The sequence below is a fragment of the Pygocentrus nattereri genome, chromosome 1, assembly GCF_015220715.1.
Source record: "Pygocentrus nattereri isolate fPygNat1 chromosome 1, fPygNat1.pri, whole genome shotgun sequence".
Taxonomy (NCBI): domain Eukaryota; kingdom Metazoa; phylum Chordata; class Actinopteri; order Characiformes; family Serrasalmidae; genus Pygocentrus; species Pygocentrus nattereri.
In genome coordinates, this window is record NC_051211.1 from 21,504,288 (window position 1) to 21,525,325 (window position 21,038).

Here is a 21,038-nt window from a genome sequence, read left to right on the forward strand (position 1 = left end):
GATAAATGGTTTATGTGCCAGCAAGTCAGCTCACATGACATGCAAGTGATTCGACTGGCTCCACTAAACTGCACTCTTAAAAATGATGGTTCTTCAAAGGTTCTTTAATAAAGAAAGTGGTTCTATACAGAACCATGAACACTCAAAGAACCCTTTGCATGATAAATGGCACCTTTTGTGAATTGTTCTATATAGCATCAAAAAGTGTCACAATAATAGCAGAACCTTTTTTGATGCTGTGTAGAACCTTTTCAAAAAGGTTCTATACCAAACCATCTTCAGCACTCTGCAGTCTTTTATGATGCAAAGAACCATTTAATCATGCAAAGGGTTCTTTGGGTGTTCATGGTTCTGTATAGAACTATTTCTTTACTCAAGAACCCTTGAGTAATTTAAATAGATGTAAATTCAGTTGACATGGCAGTTTCTAAGAACTGTCACTTCTTTTCCTGCTAAGGCTTTAATACATAATCATGAATTCTGATTAGGTGCATTGCAAGAAGAGGTTCTAAACACACTAATGAAGAAAAATAGTGAGATAAATAATGAAAAATAAACAAGAAATTGCATTTTATAAATACATTTCAAATACATTGCAGTTCAGGCAATATTGTTATCTGAATCCATTTTAATGTGTGTGTGTGTATATATCACATTTGACCGACAGCTGATTTGGTCAGACTCTGAAGATGAGAGTACATTAAATTCCCAAACTGTCAGCTGGTCTGTGAGGAGCTGGAGAACGAACTGCCGGCTGAGCAGCGAGTCAGTGGAGCTTGTTACTCTGATGTAGCAACAGGCTGCTAGTTAAATTGCTAACATTAAATCATATTAAATGCCGCGTTCATGGCCAAAATTATTTATTTCTTACTTTATTTATTTAACTGTTGTACAAAAGCAATAGAACGTTAACGCTCGAGGCCTGCGACCAAAACACAGCCATGATGTTATTTCGCGATAACACTCTTGTGTTCTATTGCTTACATAATGTTTCCAAAAGTATTCACTCACCCCTCCAAATCATTGAATTCAGGTGTTCCAATCACTTCCATGGCCACAGGTGTATAAAACCAAGCCCCTAGGCCTGCAGACTGCTTCTACAGACATTAGTGAAAGAATGAGTCGCTCTCAGGAGCTCAGTGAATTCCAGCGTGGTACCGTGATCGGACGCCAGCTGTGCATCAAGTCCAGTCGTGAAATTTCCTCGATACTAAATATTCCACAGTCAACTGTCAGTGGTATTATAACAAAGTGGAAGCGACTGGGAACGACAGCAACTCAGCCACGAAGTGGTCGGCCACGTAAAATGACAGAGCGACAAGTGTAAAGTTTGGTGGAGGGGGGATTATGGTGTGGGGTTGCTTTTCATGAGTTGGGCTCTTAGTGAAAGGAACTCTTAATGCTTCAGCACTGTTCCAACATGACTGCGCACCAGTGCACAAAGCAGGTCCAATTAAAGACACGGATGAGTGAATTTGGTGTGGAAGAACTTGACTGGCCTGCACAGAGTCCTGACCTCAACCCGATAGAACACCTTTGGGATGAATTAGAGTGGACCTTCTTGTCCAACATCAGTGTCTGACCTCACAAATGCGCTTCTGGAAGAACGGTCAAAAATTCCCATAAACACACTCCTAACCCTTGAGGAAAGCCTTCCCAGAAGAGTTTAAGCTGTTATAGCTGCAAAGGGTGGGCCGACATGATATTAAACCCTATGGATTAAGAATGGGATGTCACTCAAGTTCATAGGCGTGTGAAGTCAGTTGAGTGAACACTTTTGGAAATGTAATGCATAATAAATAGTTCCAGAGCCAATTTGCATGACCACGCCCCCTACGCGGTGCTTGGCGCACAGCTCCATAAGTCACATGAATGTTGAGAATAAGGAGAGGAGGGTCCTGCTCCCAGCACAGAAATCCCAGCAGCAGCAGCAGCAGCAGTTCTCCGTCTTTCACTCAGCCGATCTACAACCAACTTTTAGTCGTATGTTGTTTTTGAGTTCTGCATAGTTTTCGTGAAGATATCTGAATCAAGCATTTTTCCTCGGTTTTCCTCGGTTTTCCTCATCGCCAGATTCTACAGCAGCAAACTGATCTGGACGTAAGATCTGTATTTATGATACTCTTTATCGTCGCCTCATAAAATCTAGCGTTTGACTGGCTGACTGGAACTTTTGATAGATGTTAAGTCTGAACTGAGCTAACATGAACTATGCGGTGTGCGGTGTGGGCGGAGTTTCCTGAGCGGGTAGTTTCGTTTCCTCGTAAGTGAATCTTCAGTTCATTCCCAGTGATAAAGTGTGTGAATGATTTATTATTTGTAACTTGGACGGTCAGCTCACACTTAATGCTCCTGTGAAATGAACAGCCTTTCAACTTATAAGCTCGTCGATTTCTGTGCTCTCCGGTGACCGCTGAGAGTTCAGGGAGCGTCTACAAACGGCAGCATAGCCGAAGAGCGTAAACGATGTCAAGTACAAACGAATATCAAGCATACTGGCTGTGTACGAAACTGAGAGCAGCTGTCTCTCAGTTTCGGGTACCTTTTATCACAACTCTGCCTTCAGAGGCGCTATAAAAGGTACCCGCCAGAGCCGGTTTATGAGGAGCCTGGCCACTTCCTATGCCCCCCGTTTTATCCAAAAAGAAACCAGTGTTAAAATGTTTCATGCTGTTCTGTGTTCAGGAAATGATTGTATTCCTTTACACAAAACGTTTATAAAGAATGTGTTAAAAAAGCATTTATAAACTATGATTTTACTCTAAGGCTCCATATCATCCCATTCAGTTTGGACTCACTCAGGAGCGCCCTATAGAGTTTGAGAAAACCGGAAGACATTGCAGAGCGGGGAGTTCTCCTCTTTACTAGTTCTCTGGTACCTGCAGCCAAAGTCCTTATAGGGAAAAGTGTTCACTTATAGGCAGTTATATCCTGAGGCAGTTATATCCTGAGGCAGTTATATCCTGAGGCAGTTATATCCTGCCAGGCTCCTCTCTTTGGATGATGAGAGACCAAAATACTCGAACCTGAAGTTTTCGTATTAGAAACACATTTGAAATCACTGATAAAATCTGACAAAAATAGTAAATACATAGTATAAACAGTCTGTAGTCTTTGGCTCAAATAACCCACAAAAAAACAAGTTTTATCTGGTTGTTCTGGATACTGTGCTTGCACAGATCAACACAGCGAGTGGGGCTTAACCAGCAAGCTGATCGGCCCTTTTCCTTGAGCCATGTTGAGTGTTATGAGCATCATTATTCAGCCAGTGACCAGTGTCCTCCTTTATATCATCTTTACTGAACCACGTTTAGGATGCATTTCAAAGGCAGCGATACATTACGTTGAGGCCAAGATATGACAGCTCACCGTTAGCTGTTAACATTAGATGTTAGATGGGAACTTTTCCCCTGGAGGACAATATTTTAAGAAGGCTAGCTTGCTGAACTTTTCATAACTAAATATCTGGCCTTCTAGATCCAGGCAGAAGCTGCCCAGAACTCCAGCCCAAGTTCTCAGAGTTTTCCCGTCTCCCTCAATCCGTCTTTGCTCTTACTGCCACCACATGTTGAAGGCATGGTCTGAACTCACAAACCAGTATAAGTTAAGGGATACTATATTAATCCCACAAACAGGGAAATTCCACCTCTGCATTTAACACCACATACACACTAGTGAATACACAGTGAGCACACTTGCCCGGAGCGGTGCACGTTACTATCTCATGTTAAATAGTCATAAAACTTTTTAACTGGCTCTAAATAACCTCGCAACAAAACTGGCTCTGTAACACTTGGAGTCCAAGTACAAACAATAACGAATTGTTATGAGCCATTATGAACATTTTAGTGGACAAAACACAAATAATGACCAGCCAGAGTTTTTAGAATTATTGTTGATAAAGGGTCTCAAAAGACTTTTGTCTTTGGTATGACTTTTGCATACTCAAAGTACAAAATCACTCCACAGTGATCCCTTGTTTCCATGTGTTTAAGTCTTAGGGCCTTTAGGCGTAGTGTACAAAAATGTCCATATTCCCATTAAAATCAGTTTTATCCTTGGGAGCTGCGTCTTGGTTTCTGAACGTGTCATTTTCTTTTTTATTTGGTTACATGACATTAACAACACAAATAATGCAAAAAGTAACATTAAATAATCAGAAAACATTACTGTATTGTAATCCTTTGGATTATATTGCATACAAAATATATAATAAATATGTCTTGCAGCATGACTCTGTGATAACACATCCTTTTTAGCCTTAGTCCCAACACTGACCTCTTTAAAAACAATGATTTGTTATGAAATGTTTACTTCTGCATACAAAGTAACATAATATATTGATTCCATTACTTGAGCCAAAACATTATGACCATTATAAAGCCAATAACAATGATTATCTCAACAAAGATGCATGTCAAAGTTGGGGATATATTAGATGGGAACAGTCAGTGCTCGTAGTCAACGTGGGTGTGGGAGAAATGGGCAGGCGTGACAACCTCAGTGGCTGAAAAGGGACAAATCGTTATGTCCAGACGACTGGATCAGAGCATCGTTGAAACAGTAAGGCAGACCACTCTGCTGAGAAAAATCCTAGAGACTATTAAAAGTTTCTGGTGATCTCGGGGGGTGGTACATAATCGTCAGTAATGGTATTTAGTGTTTTCCTGATGGAAAGGGTTCTAAAGGTTGTGTGAATGTGTAAAATCATCAGGCTTTAATCCGAATGGTTCTAAGGGTCTTTATTCAGCAGAGCGATCAGGGTGCCCATGCTGTCCTGTGCCTACAATGGGCACGCATGCATCGAAGCTGGACCTTAGAGCAATGTCAGGCCTAGATTCTGCTAGAAAACCCTGAGTCTGGGCATTCAAGTGGACGTCACCTTGACACATGCAACACAAGAGTTCAAGATGTTGCCCAGGCCTCCACATTCCCCAGATCTCAATCCGGTCGAGCATCTGTGGGATGTGCTGGAACATGTCTGATCAGTGCAGCTCCACATCGTAATATAGAAAACTTAAAGGATTTGCTGCTTAAGTCTTGAGGCCAGATATCACAGAGCACCTTCAGAGAGCTTGTAGAGTTCATGCCTCAGGTGGTCGCAAGGACCAACAAAATAGGCATAATGTTTTGGTTCATTGATGTATAATATACAGTGTCTGGTATAGTAGACATTAAGAGAATAAAAAAGATAATATAATAAGAGACTATGGAGCCCCTATGATGACGTGGTGACTTGGCCAAAAATGAATACCCTGAAGTCATGAATGAAATGAATACATTCTTGTGGCCACAAATTAATATTTTGAGGTTACATGTTAAGTCTGCCATGGGCACAAATGAATATGCTGAGGCCACAAGTCTCCCATGGGCACAAATTAATATATTGAGACCACAGGTTAAGTCTCCCATGGACACAAATTAATATATTGAGGCCACAGTGGGCACAAATTAATATATTGAGGCCACAAGTTAAGTCTCGCATGGGCATGAATTAATATATTGAGGCCACAAGTTAAGTCTCCCATGGGCACAAATGAATATATTGAGGCCACAAGTTGAATCTCCCATGGGCACAATTTAATATATTGAGGCCACAAGTTAAGTCTCACATGGGCATGAATTAATATATTGAGGCCACAAGTTAAGTCTCCCATGGGCACAAATTAATATAATGAGGCCACAAGTTAAGTCTCCTATGGGCATGAATTATTATATTGAGGCCATGAGTTATTTCTCACAGCCACAAATTTAATATATCGAGGCCACAAGTTAAGTCTCCTATGGGCACGAAATAATATAGTGAGGCCACAAGTTAAGTCTCCTGTGGGCACAAATTAACATATTTTGGTCATGAGTTATTTCTCAAGGTCACAATTAATATATTAATGTATATTAACATATTAATTAATAATACATATTGATTATATCAATGTGTACTTTATATATATATATATATATTCTGAAGCTTCACTCGTGGCCTCAATATATTAATTTATCATCACATGTTCATGACTCTCCAAGAGGAAAGTTCAAGGTGGTTATTAAAAACAAAGCACTGCTGTCTAAAAGTGTTCAGAAACGTTTTTGGTCACTTTACATACAATAAATACAGGAAATGTTTAAGTTCTTTGTTTGGGTCTGTTACACTGTTGATAATAATGAAGTTCTTTTTTCAAAATCTTGCAGATTTCATGTGCATAAAAAACATCCAATATAATAGACAGTCAAATAAAATACGTATTCCACATAATCCACGTAAAAGTGAATGAGGTGATGCTTTAACAGAGCTGGAATACCTGAGGAAAAAACGCTCAGTACACAATGTCCAGTAACCACTTATAGGTCAATGCTGCTGTCACTTTTTGCTGACTGTAATGTTGTACATACTAAAATGTATTAATTTCATGAACTTAGCATTAAATCATGATTCACTTCTATCTTTAACTAGTTTCAGTTCTGTTTCTTCATTACTGACTATTTCTGCAGAAAGAGAAACTTAAGCCATGATATGGATCTGCAGAGCTTTGGCGAGGCTTTGTCTGGTGTAAATGTTTACAAGCAATACAGGAGACAAAGAAAGAGAGGAGAGAGAGAAAGAGAGAGAGAGAGAAAGAGAGAAAGAAAGAGAGAGAGGAGAGTGAACGAGAGAGAGAGAGAGAGAGAGAGAGAGAGAGGAGAGTGAACGAGAGAAAGAGAGGAGAGTGAGCAAGAGAGAGAGCGAGAGAGAGAGAGGGAGGAGAGTGAGCGAGTGAGAGAGAGAGAGAGAGAGAGAGAGAGAGAGAGACTATCACATGATCAAACTTGTATATAAGGTGACACACAGAAAATCACTTCCTTTCTCCAACGAATAGTCGGTGAGTGTCTAGTGTTTTATCTACTTATTAAATGAATAACTATATAGTATATTATCTGTGGTAGAGGAGCAAGTTATTTATGTGCACAAGACAGTCAGTTCAGAATGTAGTTTTGAGATTAATGCCACATTAAGCGGGAGTTACTTTAAGAAACAGAATTCCTTTACTGACACGCATGGATGAGCAGGTCTTGAGGTTAGAGCAATGAGTAGTTATGAATGTTCTATAGGAAAATGTCTTCAAGTTGTCATGATGCAAGAAAACTAAACTTTTGTAAAGTTTTTGTTCTTATTACCATTATTATTATTATTATTATTATTATTATTATTGTTGTTGTTGTTGTTGTTGTTAGCCGTAGTAGTAGTAATGGCACTATTAAAAATATTCATAATGTGTACTGAGGTTTACTCTTTTAGATCATCTGAGCATGATTAAATTTTAGATGGTTGTGCAACACCGAGGTGTGATTCAAGAAAGACACACATTCTTGAAAGTAAACTTAAGTGTGTGTGATGTATTTTAATACGCCTGTGATGGTTTTTAGATCGTTAAATTTGGTTGTAGTCATTCATTGTTACATTGTACAAATTCATGAATCAGTTCATACATGAAGATCCGTTTGGGCTCCGCCCTAGGTCTTCTCGAAACTTCTGCTTCAGCTCTAACGCCCCCTTCAGTGTCTGTATGAAAATAGTCCATATCAGAATCACGTCCCCTTTACAAAGTCTAACATGAGTTATTCGAAATTCAAAGCCATGTTTTCTTATTTCTGCACTCAAACATAAATGAACTTAGTTCAGTTATGTCACACATTTCTATTCAGTCCAGTAGAGTGGAGTGAATATACACAGACTTTGTGACCTCAACATAAAGTTCAACTGTTGATAGAACAAAACGGAGACATGAATGGAATGGAATGCTCTATGGAGCAGAATAAAAGGTGTTTATTTAAAGAAATGCACTTTTGTTTCTTTTTGTACGTTTTATGTCAACTAATAAAAACAACTTTGTTAATGTATTTAATCTTCACAGAATTTTTTTTATTATGCTGTTGATAATAAATATGCTCTTTTTTCAACATCTTGCAGATTTCATATGCCTACAAAACGTCAAGTGTACTAGACTGTAAAAGCCATTGAAATGACCCAAAAATCAATTTTATGGGGTCTATCATACTAATCAAAGCATAAGTAAACTTGATCTCAAAATCTGTGTGTGGACAAATACCTGTTTTTTCTACCTTTATCAAGAGGGACATTCTCAGAGCACATATGTACAAAAACATTCCTGAAATAAAAGCAGGATATTTTAGACACACTGGCCCTTACTCATGAAGCTTCTCATAGTAGGAGTGCTGTGTTTCTTCAGTGCTTGTTCTGTCTTGGAGGAGGCTGTCATGGTTGTTTTTGTTTATGACGATATTTAAAAGAAAACCTTCTAATAAATGACCAACCAATAGAAAGATTGTGTTCTTTAGAACGTGGTGGTGTCCCTGCTTCTACAGAGCTGGAATACCCGGGGAAAAGATTCCCAGTGCACGGTGTCGATTAACCACATATAGGTCAATGCAGCGATCGCTCCTTGTTGGCTGTAATGCTGTACAAAATAAAATGTGCTAATTACATGAACGCAGCATTTAAATCAGGATTCAGTTACATCTTTCACCAGTTTCACTTCTGTTCCCGCACTCCTGATTATCCATTTCTGCAGATCCAGAGTTTTGGCAAGGCTTTATCTGGTGTAAATGTTTACAAACAAGACAGTATCATTAATGATATTAGTATATTATACTTTTCTATACACAACAGTTTTAACCTTGACATACTTTCACTTTGTAGGTTCTTCAACCCTGTTGGTTCTTTTTTTTTTTGAGTGTACTTCTGGCTTGACTGTTTTCATTTCTGTACCCATGTTATCAGAAGTGTTGCTGAAGTCACTTTTTTCATTCTTTCACCTAACACCCTCAAAGGGAATTCTTCCCAATGTTTCCTAACACAGCAAAAGCAACTCAGGCTTTCCTGATGTTGAAAGTCCTCAGAAGCACCAGTTGCAAGTCACCCACTGAATCTTCACCTCAGCTCTTTCATACTGCAGTAATAACAGGCTCAGGCCCACAAAATGACCCACCCCAAACTCTGACTGTGTTTTCTCTGCTGTCTTGATACGATCACTTATTTTATTTATGAAGTTCACCATTACGTCCAGGTGAGGATTAATATGGACCATTAAGTTGCAAACTAATGTTGCAAACTTATAATGCTCCTCAAAAGTACTGTCCAGTCTGTGACATGTACTACATGACTCCATGACTGCATCCTCCTGAAATGACCATGTCACTTTGTGGACAGGGAAGCAGGCAGTGGGGGTGCTGAGGGGGGTGTAGCACCCACAGATTAAAGGTTAATTGCAGCTGCTAATAATATTCTAAAAATAATAATTAAAGCATAGTGCAGACCCACATCTCCTTGCTTTATGGTGGAGTTTGTATATTTATTTTGTGTTTTATTTATATATTTTCAAAACACAAAGTTTCTCCTACTTTTAATTACTGCAGGCCGAATCACTCTCCTTGCCAACGGTTGACTGCTTTGAGGACGTGTTGGTAGAACACAAGCAAGCAAAAGTGTAAGTGGCGTTGTAGGCTGTGTGTCTCATTGCACACTAGTATTATTTTTTAAGCTCAAAAGCTTCAACTAATGCAGCAATGCTCCCACATTCTGAATACATTATCCTTTTCAACAATTAGATCCCCTGCTTGGTCTGTGGTGGACAGAGTTGGGTGGTATCTACTTGGGATACTGATTTTTACTGTCCTGAGTATTTTCAGATCATATTTTTACTTCCACACAGATATATTAGAGAGTAAAGGAATCTACTTTTTACTCAGGTTTAGCCATTCATATTTAGCAATTAACTTTTTGCGTTTAATTTTTTTTTTTCTTGGTGACAACATCTGCACTAGTCACGTCTCTGACTTTGGAACTTGAGCAGTTTATTTTGGACCAAAAGAATCACAAGAAAAAAAGAATAGGGCTGTAATACTAGAGATGCTAGAAATGACTATGTTTTGGTACTTTTGTACTTCTATACACTTAAGAAAGATGGTTCTTCAAGGGTTCTTTTGTAAAGAAAACGCTTCTATATAGCAAAAAGGGTTCTGTTACTTTTACAATCTCAAGCTTGTAATAGGTTGAAAAAAAGAACCATCTGCAGCACATTGTCCATCAGTCTGAATCCCTTTAATCATGCAAAGGGTTCTTTAAGTGAACCGTCTTTTTTAAGTGTGAACTCAAGTTGTTTTTTGGGGAGATAATTTAGAGTCATTATTTCACCTAGCTCTCAATACTATATTATACTATATTATACTACTAGTACCATACTTATTCTGTGCTATTGTGGATTCAGTCTACTCTGGCCACCTTTGCCCGATCCTGTCCTGCACCACATATCAACAGTTGCTGCTAAGATCATTTTCATAAAGTTAATCTAGAATGAGAGAGAGAGAGCAAGGTGAGCAGTGTATACATCAGTGGTAACAGTTAAACATGTATATTGTCATCTCTCATCATTATAGCATGTTGTGACATGTTCTGGTTTAAATGATCCAAAAAGTAATGAATAAATAATTTTATTCATTGATTATGGGATGTAGCACATCATGAAAATAGCTTTGTCCACACACTGGAATTTTCTGTCATGCGTCATCTGTGTTTCTTTGGTGTACTGGAAATTCATGTTGGTAACATATGGCATACTGCTGCCTACTTTTGGACACAATCAGTATATGAGCAGTATGTACTTGGCTTCCTATAACCCACTCTGGCATCGAACAGCTTTTGTATTTACTTGTATTGTTTGTTCACTCTTTGTATTCTGTATTGTCATGAAAACAAATACAGAGGATTGTCCCAATAAATCCTGGACTGACAGTAATTTTCATCTTCCTTCTCCTGGACTGACATGCTTTTCAGACTTGATGAGCTTTTGCTAAGTGAGCCTAAAGTGTTTTTCAGCCACTTTACCTCCAGATGTATCCTCTTCTTATTGGTGACTCTACTGTTTGGTAGGATACCCAACTTAAGGGATGCCTGGAAATCGAAGATTGAGGAAGATAATCGTGACATGTGATACACCGAAAGGTAGAAGAAAAAACAACAGACAATAGTCTTCAGCATTACTGCAACATATTCTCAACATTAATGCAATATGGGCTAAGTGTTGGTGATTGGAATAATTTTCCAGTTGTTTCCACTAAACAGCAATAATCTTATCTGTATGATGTAATTTCAAGAAATCTTTATCACAAGGGTTACAACATGCACCCTCAAAGTAAACCTCTGTTAGAATTCCTTCAAACAATAAAGATAAACCTCATATAATCTCATTTAATGTGTGTACCTTGATAGCATCAAGTATTTGTTATCATTGATATTTTGTCAATCCTTAAAATGACAAATCTTAAAAATATCTTTTTTTAGTAGGTCAGATGCAAGCAAGAATGGAAAAGACGTGCCATCATACAGCACATCAAGGGCAACATCTAAGTATCTTGTCTACACAAGAGAAAATGGATGCCCAAAGCTCCAAAATGACGGGTTTGTTCTCACAGTTTCAATAACCTTTCTCCAATTACAGCAATGTTTTGCTTTCATTGCCAAGGAATGGCAGAAGACCTTTTCTACTTATCTTCTCTGTGTTCTCGGGTTGCATCAGAGAATATTTCGAGTCATAGATCATTTCATTCTAGTTTTGAGTCTCAGGACATGCCAAATCATGAAGAAAGCAGCGATTTTTGTTGAATTCCCCTTTTCTATGGGTGTATCCATATGCTTTGTGGTGGGACCGACAACTTTTCTAACATTTCAGGACAGCCATTTGAGGTTCTAAGACTTTATAGTATTCCGATGTCTAGAAATCACAAGCAAGCCAACCAGTGCAAGAGTCCTAACAAGACGTCCATATATGCTGCTACATGACATGGCCAAAAGTTTGTGGGCACCCTTTCTCCATATCTCCTTATATGAACATTGAGAGCAGAATGGGCCATACTAAAGAGCCACAACAACCTCTAGAAGCAACATCATCACAACAACTGTTGGACAGGAGTTTCATGGATTGACATTCCATGGCTGAACAGCCACACACAAGTCTATGATCACCCTGCGCAATGGCAAGTGCCCACTGGTATGGTATTTACAATGCCAACAAACTGGAATGCCAACTGTGAGCCAGGCATTATCGTCCAACTTCAGTGTAGGACTTCACTAATGCTCTGGAAGTTCCAGACTGCCTCTAGAAGAACATCAGCGTAACAACTGTCGTACAGGAGTTTCGTGGCTTGACATTCAATTGCTGAGCAGCCACACACAAGTCTGTCATCACCCTGCGCAATGTCAAATGTCCGCTGGAGTGGTGTATACAACGGCAACCCACTGAAACGCCAACTGTGAACCTGGTATTATCACCCAACTTCAGGGCAGAACCTCACTAATGCTCTGGAAGTTCCAGTCTGCCACTAAAAGCAACATCAGGGCAACAACCATTGGACAGGAGCTTCATGAATTGACATTCCATGGCTGAGCAGCCACACACAAGTCTGTCATCACCCTGCGCAATGGCAAATGTCCGCTGGGGTGGTGTATACAACGGCAACCCACTGAAACGCCAACTGTGAGCCTGGTATTATCACTTCAGTGCAGAACCCCACTAATGTTCTGAAAGTTCCAGACTGCCTAGAAGCAACATCAATAAAACAACTGTTGGACAGGAGTTTCATGGATTGAGATTCCATGGGTGAGCAGCCTCACACAAGTCTATGATCACCCTGCACAATGGCAAATGTCTGCCGGAATGGTGTATACATTGCCACCAAACAAACATCAACTGTGAGCCAGGCATTATCTGCCAACTTTAGTGCAGAACCTCACTAATGCTCTGGAAGTTTCATGCTGCCTCTAGAAGCAACATCAGCACAACAACTGTTGGACAGGAGTTTCATGGAGTTGAGATTCCATGGTTGACCAACCTTACACAAGTCTATCATCACCTTGTGCAATGGCAAATGCCTGCCGGAATGGTGTATATACAAACTGGAATGCCAACTGTGAGCCAAGCATTATCGGCCAACGTCTGTGCAGAACCTCACTAACGGACCAGAAGTTCCAGACTGCCTCTAGATGCAACATCAGCACAGCAACTGTTAAGACAGCAGCTTCAAGGATTGAGATTCCTTGGCCGAGCAGCCTCACACAAGCCTATGATCTCACTGTGCAATGGCAAATGTCCACTGTAAAGGTGTATACAATGCCAACAAACTGGAACGCCAACTATGAGCCAGGCAGAATGCCACCAATGCTCATGTCGCTGTTTGGAAATTCTAGTGTAAGGCCTTACCAGAAAGGTGGAGGCTATTATAGTAGCAAAAGGGAACCAGCTCCATGTTAATGCCAATGCGTTTGGAATGAAATGTTTAACATATACATGTGGATGTGATGCTTGGGTGTCCACCTACTTTTGGCCCTGTAGTGCATATTGCCTGATCTAGCCTCCTGTTCTTATCCCTTTGGAAAGTTAAGAACTATCAACTGTTGGGCCTAATTCATTGAACAGCAACTATAAAAGTAATAAAAAAAGATTGTGAAATGATGCTCATTATCCAAACAATCTCAACTTACAGTTGGATCGAGGAATCAAAAGAGGAGTGCCGCAAAGTCATCTCGGCGCAGGAAAAAAAATGCATCAGAGTGAGTTCCTCGCCTGTTCCTCAATGTGCACCAACTAATCTGTTCTTCAAAAACTCAAGGACTCTCTAAAATTACCTTCTGGATGTTTCTGCTACTCTGCTCATCTCTTTTCCACAATTGATTTATCCAAGCCAAAGCTTGTTAAAGTTGAAGAAGCAGAAGGTCATCATGGCACCTTTACATAAGGACACCATTTTGGGCATTAGAGATGAAATGTGGTATGGAATGGATGATTACCTCCGTCAGTGAAGATAATGGCTGGTGCAGATAGTCTCTCCCATGTTGATCAGGAAGAATCAGGCCTTAAATTCCACTGATGGTGTAGAAAGAATGGGATAAGCATGCAAGAAGCTGATTAGAAGAATAGTCCATCAATAAAACCACCTTGGTACATCTGAAACTTGTTGGCAGTGAAACTTGAAGATATAGTAAGATGTAACTTTATGGATTACATAAAAGTGATATGGCTGGCCTTTCTGGAATTATTAAGGCACTATGAAGACTTCTACTCATTACTGAACCTTGCCGTCAGGATCAGGTTAAAGGTGTTCTGGTTTCATCCCTAGAAGTCCTTGTAGGAAAAAAAGGATCATTTGACATGTATCAACCAAATGATACAAATAGAGCCTGTATAAATACCTGTGTTTGTGGAGGACTGGTGTAAAATGTACATGTAAGTATTTCCATTTCACAGGTATGAAAGTGGTAGGTATTCTAAGAGGTGTTGTATCTGTCTCAGAATCCAGCTTGTGAAACAGGAAAGGAAGAAGCTTTAAGGAGCAACTCAGTGGTTTGCTATGGCTGTAAAGGTGTTTCTGCCTGTGTTGATGGAAACGTACCATGTCTTTGTGGACTATTGAGACATAGGAGTAAGGACAGGTGAAGAGTTGAAGATTTTGGACTGTCTTTATTTTGTGATAAATCTCAGCCCAAGCAGAGTGATCTTCAAGGGTGCAACAGGTCATATGTGTTGAAGACGGATGAAGAGCAAGGCAATTCCTAAGATTAGGACATGAAGGAAGGATTATTACATTTAGGAAACAAAACAGCACATGTTCCTGTAAACAAAAATCCAAATTCTTGGATGATTTTGAGTTCCAACACATTTCCGATAGTGAGATGAAAGAACTCAGGAGATTGTATCAGCATGACCCTCTCCAGGAATAAAAGATTACTAGAACATTTTGGGATTGCTTTTTTGGTGCCAGGTTAAGGATTCTTCAGTCATGGATGAATAAAGGCCCTACCTTTGAGGGCCATATTTCTCGAGGCCTTACCTCAAGAAATGGTGTGCCAAACCAAGAGCAGTTAAATATCTGGATGCAGCTTAACTGGATCTATACATCAGACAAAGAAATACATTCCAACAAAGAGAGTCTTAAACTTGCATAAATGCCATAATGTTTTGTTGTGGATTGGCTTAGTACCCATCTCAGTATTTGTGGATCAGAGGAAGCCTAAGGAATTTGTTCTGTCTATGGACTTGCTACCTCTATAGTGTAGCATCCCTTAAGATAAAGAGTTAAAGAAGGATCGAGACCAAGACAAAGGAGGAAGTATGAGTATGAGCAGACCTTAAAGGTTCCAGCAAGAAGAAACTTGAGAAATTGGAAAAAGCTTGAGAAATCTTAAAGATAAAAAACTTTTCTTTGTAGAAAAAGTGATGACACCTCCTACAACCAAAGATATCTGCCTCGTTCTCTTGTAGGACTTTCGAGAACTTAGCTGCGCTTTGTTTCTTCAAATGTTTTCTACATAATGCATTTGAAAAATATTCTGAACTTGGTTCTTTGACCATGTTCATCATGTGGAATTTGGACAGCCTTCATTTGCATTTTCGTCACATTTTCTTGACCTGCTTCCTTTTCTGATTTCTGAATATGCTGGGTTGATTGCACATTTTCAGCCCAGTATATTTCAACAAGGATATTTCTTACCTTGTGGAATTTAGATAGTAGCTTCCAATTTCCATGTCCTGCTTCCTTTTCTGATCTTTGAATCAGCAGTTCACAGAATCTGAAGTAACTCATTAATATCTGGCTGGTGAATGAACACACTGGACTGACATTTTCTTAAAAATTCACCAGTACCAGTGGTGAAAAGGAGCTCCTGGTTCTTGCAGATGCCCCTGCAATCTCTGCATCATCTTCTTGTGGTCGAAGATTGAAAGTAAGTTCCACTCGCTACTTTCGCTAATATGTTTCCATACTGGAATCATCTAATTGCACAGAAGTATTCGTTAATGAAAGAAGGTAATGTCTTTTCATCTTTTTTCAGCACAGCTTAAAGCGTAGCAAAACATTCTTATCAGCAATAGTTAGAGAAACAATTTCTTTGAATTTTGAATTGTGTAGTACTATTAGTAGTAATGTTGAGCAGTACATAAAATAAAGCTACTGCCAGTAACTGCAATGAAATTAACGTTTCCTTAAAAAGGTTAAAAGTTTGGTATATTTATCATGTTGAGATAAATTAAGAGAGAAAGCATTTATTAGCCTAAACAAGTAGATTAGAAAATTGTAATGCCATCTATGCAAAGACTAATGCAGTTTTAACAATCATTGCCCTCCAATGGGACTCAAATTTACAGGAAAGTCCGGCTCCTATACAGAATGTGTATCCAAGAGATGACACCCTTTGTGGACCTTGCTTCAAGACTGGTCTTTCTGATGAGGAGCCCCGAAGGCCAAGTTGCACACGAGGTTGGTACAGTTACCTGTTTTATTAGACATATTAGATCAATTCATCTATTTTCATAGGGCCAGACGTGATCTCAGTATGAGAATACTCATCTGGGGACAACCTGTTAAACTTGATATCCTCTGTAAACAAGGCTACACCCCCTCTAAAAACCTACCCCCAATGCCCTAAATAAAATTTTTGCTTTGTACTTTTCAGTGTCAGTGTTCCTGTTTTCTAACGGATTTTGCTTCTCTGGTGTCAGAGTGAATAGGTTAATTACATTACATTCATTACCGTTTCTCTTTAGCAGCACATGGACGGAACCGCCACAAGAGGTTCAAGTCTTCCTCTGCTCAGGCACTTTCAGAGTGAGTTTACATCCTTTTTTTGTACTCATATGGACAGATGTATTGACATGATAATGACATTAGAAAACACAATAGTTTCTTATTAATTTAATAATAAATTAATTAACCTGAAGGAATGGCACAAATAAAAAATGTGTACTCTGATCACTTTTGTTCTGGAAATGCAATGAGAAGAGATCAGTACTGAAAAGTTAATTCTCACCTGATGTACCTGATATACATAAGAGGGAGAGAACCAGGTAAAAATCCTAACCTTAATTCCAAAAAAGTTACGACAGAATGTAAAATCTAATAAAACAGAATGCAGTGATTTAGTCAATTCTGTTTGGCCTGTATTAAATTGAACATGATACAGAACATGATATTTGATGTTTCAACAACTTGCTATTGCAAACATCGATGCTGTTGGAATACAAGCCAAAGTGGCTCAGGATTGTTATAATGAAAAAAAGTCCTTTTCTTCTTTGGCCCAGAGAACAAAAAATATGCACTGATTACTCATTTAAAAATTATTTTTAAAATCAAATTGTTTCACATAAAGTAATTTACTGTATTAGCTGTAAGAGCTAACGGGCTAATATTGATAACATTTTTGCAGGCCTAATAGAATTGTGCCATGGGCCTGACTTTTGGCCTTGTGATTGACACATGGGATTTAAGACAAGTTCCAGCCCAGAGAAGTCTTAACAGTGCAGTGATTTCACTATGTTCCTAGTCTTTATATATTTATATATAGAGATTAGGAACATAGTGAATATGTCTTTAAACTATATATGTAATAATGTATAATATATTTACACATCTAGCCTTTTATGTATTTAAAGTAAAAAAAAATAAACATATATAAAACAAATATTTTGTCTCTGTTCAGTGTTTGTCTCTGTTTTCTGTTTTTATTTGCATTTCACATACCGTCCTAATTTTTGTGAAACTGCTGGTATGGGAAAATATATATATATATATATATATATATATATATATATATATATATATATATATATATATATATATATATATATATATTTATTGTATACATATATATATATATATATATATATATATATGTGTGTATTTTTATATAAAATGTTTCACATCCATACTGAAATACATTCCAAACACTACATGTATTTCAGAATATATTGCCATATTGTCCCAATATCATTTAAAATCCATTTATTTTAAAGTGAATGGGGAAACATTACACATAGAAATAAACCATACCAAAACCACATGTAAATGTATTTATCAAGCACATTTGAAAATGTATGAAAATAGTCAGAATACTGCCTAATGCACTTTACTCTTGGGAATACTTTGTGAAATGGATTTGTATTCCAGTATTTCATTCTTAAATATTAGCAAAATAACCTTTAACATGGCAAAAGCAATTACTGTAGGTATTAACACACTGTGAAAATGCATTCATGATTGGATATCTTGTTTATTTGAAATACATGTTTTTGTGTGTGTCTTACTGCATACGTACATGGTTAATGCAAAGTTCAGTGGAGAACACAGTCAGTACCATTCATTCAGCTCGTGTATATTTATTTATATTTTGTTAAAACATGCATTTGGAAAAAATATAATAACAAATACAAATGAATGTATAATTTTTAGTATGGATAACATTTCATGTATTTCAAACCTGTATATAATGACAGGCCTCTCAACTGACAAATGAGGCACACTGAACCGATCGCTTATATTACTAATATTCATTAAAAAAAAAAAAGATTTATTTGTCATTGATTTTCTTTTAAATGCAGAGCATTACCTAGGCTGATTAGAATAATATGCTGTTATCAGCAACAATAAAGTTGCTTAAACTGATGAAATGTTTCAGCTTTGCCAATTCTGCTGACAGTGCCGATGAAGATCCTGTTTCGTCAGACAAGGTTAGAAAAAAGCAATCACTGCACACTCCTTAAAGAAAACTGAGCCCCTACGGTTTCTTTGTGTGATGAAAGAACCACCTATGGCTTCCCAAAGAACCATGTTTGACCAAGACATGTCTTATTTATAGAAACAGTTCTCTAAAGAACCATCCTTTGAAACGTTTTACAGGAACCAAAAGTGGCTCTTCCATGAGATCACGCAAAGAACCCTTGTTAGTGCCTTTATTTTTAAGAGGAAATAATAAATTTAACTAGACATAGTCCATGTAACAGAAACATCTAGTATCCATTTAAATACATAAATGACTTACAGTTTCTTGTGGTTTATAGCAACACTTACACATTCATCTTTTTCTCATGTTTTTATTTATTTATTTATTTTTTCCCCATTTACACAGACCAGTCCAGAGAAAAATGAAGGCAAGCAGCCATTGTATTTGTCACTCAACGCCTGTCAGCTGATTGAGGAGAAGTTCTGGCCTCCTAAGCTGGAAGATACTTTCACTCTTTCAGTGAAATCAAACAGACTCATTCATGTCTCTGATGCCAAACACAGCAGCAATACAACAAACATGTTCACACTGCCAGATGGAAATAAAGTGTGTATTTCATGGGACAAAGATCAAGCCATACAAGAAATCATGAGATTTGCTAACCTTGGACATGAGAGCACACAAGATGACATTATGGAAGTAATTACAGAAGCTGAGACTCTGAACATCTTTAAAAATGGTGGCTTTCAGCAGTATGCCAGAACTGTTTATTCCCTCGTGCACAGAAAACAAGAACAACAGCAAGAAGACTGTTTTTTACAGATTGGGAAATATGTGCTCAGATTGCAGATTAAGGACTTGTATGTCATTCCGCAGTATGAGTACACTGACGGGCATCTTCAGACCATGAGGTTTAATGATAGGAACCTGTCTTATGCAAAAATAAGCCCAACAAATAAGTTTAACAAGAAATACACTGAAACGCTGTACAACTACATCATTGGGAACCACAAAAAAGTCGACTGCTTCGTACAGAGCCCAGAGGACGCTATAGCCATTGGAGCCGTTCTGTTCTCAGAGGTCATCAGGAACCCTGAGATGTTTCTCCACAACTTTGTGCTGATACACTTACTAAAATCTTGGGATGACTTCCATCATAATCACCCCATGGTCACAGGTGGATCCTGGAAACATCAGGGCAACAATGAAAACCTGCCGAAAAAGGTCATCGAAAAAACACAAAACAATTATAAAGCATTCATGCAGAAGTTTTTCAGTGGGAACAGTGTAGGTGCGATTGCTGGCTGAGTGATGTCCGTCTGGGTTTAAACAGCTTTACCACTGTATTGAATTATTTCTGACTGCAGTCGTTCTAGTTTAAGGTGTGAAAGAGTTTAAAAAGCTGTTTATTTGTGCCTGCTCAAGGAGGATGAGCTGCCCCAGTGAGTCTGGTTCCTCTCAAGGTTTCTTCCTGCTGGTCAGGAAGTTTTTCCTTGCCACTGTTGCCTTAGGCTTGCTCACTGAGGGCCAAAGGCCAGGCCTAGATTATGCAGCATCAAACCATTTTCTTATTACCCAGTACAGTGTACGTCTCAGAAGAGTATGACTGTAATTTTCATTGCTTTTGGATTGTTAGACAATTTCGAGGGTTAGGATTTCACTACCCAAACACGTGATTTTGGTCTTCAATCTCAGTTTTATAATAACGGGATTAGTTGTAAATCTGCATTTGTCCTTTATTCATTTCATAATTTTGTAATTTCATTTATTTATTTATTTATTTATTTATTTATTTATTTATGTATTTATTTGCTTGCTTGTCTTTCTTTACTTGTATGTCTTTGAGAGATCCATGAACTCTTTTCAGTCTGCCTAATATGTACAACTGTAAAATTCGACTTGTAAATACTTATTTGTCATTTACATATTTATATATTTTTATGTTGTATAAAGAGTTTGCAAACCATTTATACCAGTTATGTATTTCTTAGTCAAATTAAAGTGTTGAAAGAAAAAGATTGTGTGGTTTCATTGCCTTTGTATTAGGCTAGTTAAATCATATCTTTATTTATTTAGATTTTTATTCCCTTTGAAAGATTAATAATGGGGGTTAAATAATAGCAACAAACTAGACTAACTTAACTCCAAATGCTTTATTTGTATGTTGTTCTAACATGGATGAAGATTTTGGTGGAGCTATAGAATCAATTGGAAGACATAAAAAGAAGAATAATCAGAGGTTGCTGACAACCATTTTCTGTTGCAGAGAAGAGAAGAGAAGTTTGAGAACCCAAATTTTGACCAATAGAGGATCACAGTTATTTTTTAGTACAAGAAAAGGCAATGGAGGGTGAATCCTCCTTATTAAAGAAGCAAAAACATGAAAAAGCAAAACAAAATCAGGACAGGCAATGGCAGAAAATTGAATGGCCACTGAAGGTTCTATCACACACTTGGAAAGGGAGGAATGAGGGAAGGGTATACAGTTTGTTACTAT

At 38.1% G+C, this 21,038-nt stretch overlaps 1 protein-coding gene across 9 annotated transcripts; it reads left to right on the plus strand.

Annotated features, from left to right (window-relative positions):
• The first annotated feature begins 1,908 nt into the window (after positions 1–1,908).
• On the plus strand, positions 1,909–20,559 carry si:dkey-211g8.8 (uncharacterized protein LOC108004533 homolog). 9 transcript variants are annotated; one of them, XM_037535719.1, is made up of 7 exons: positions 1,909–2,100; positions 9,412–9,482; positions 10,925–10,996; positions 11,336–16,302; positions 16,590–16,650; positions 18,497–18,548; positions 18,947–20,559. In XM_037535719.1, the coding sequence occupies exon 7, from the start codon at positions 19,121–19,123 to the stop codon at positions 19,847–19,849; it is 729 nt and encodes a 242-aa protein (XP_037391616.1). In that variant the 5' UTR covers positions 1,909–2,100; positions 9,412–9,482; positions 10,925–10,996; positions 11,336–16,302; positions 16,590–16,650; positions 18,497–18,548; positions 18,947–19,120; the 3' UTR covers positions 19,850–20,559. The 9 variants fall into 9 exon arrangements, with proteins under 9 accessions (XP_037391616.1, XP_037391518.1, XP_017581067.1 ...); XM_037535621.1 differs by having other exon boundaries at positions 10,925–16,302; XM_017725578.2 differs by having other exon boundaries at positions 10,925–16,302; positions 18,518–18,548.
• Positions 20,560–21,038: the final 479 nt, after the last annotated feature.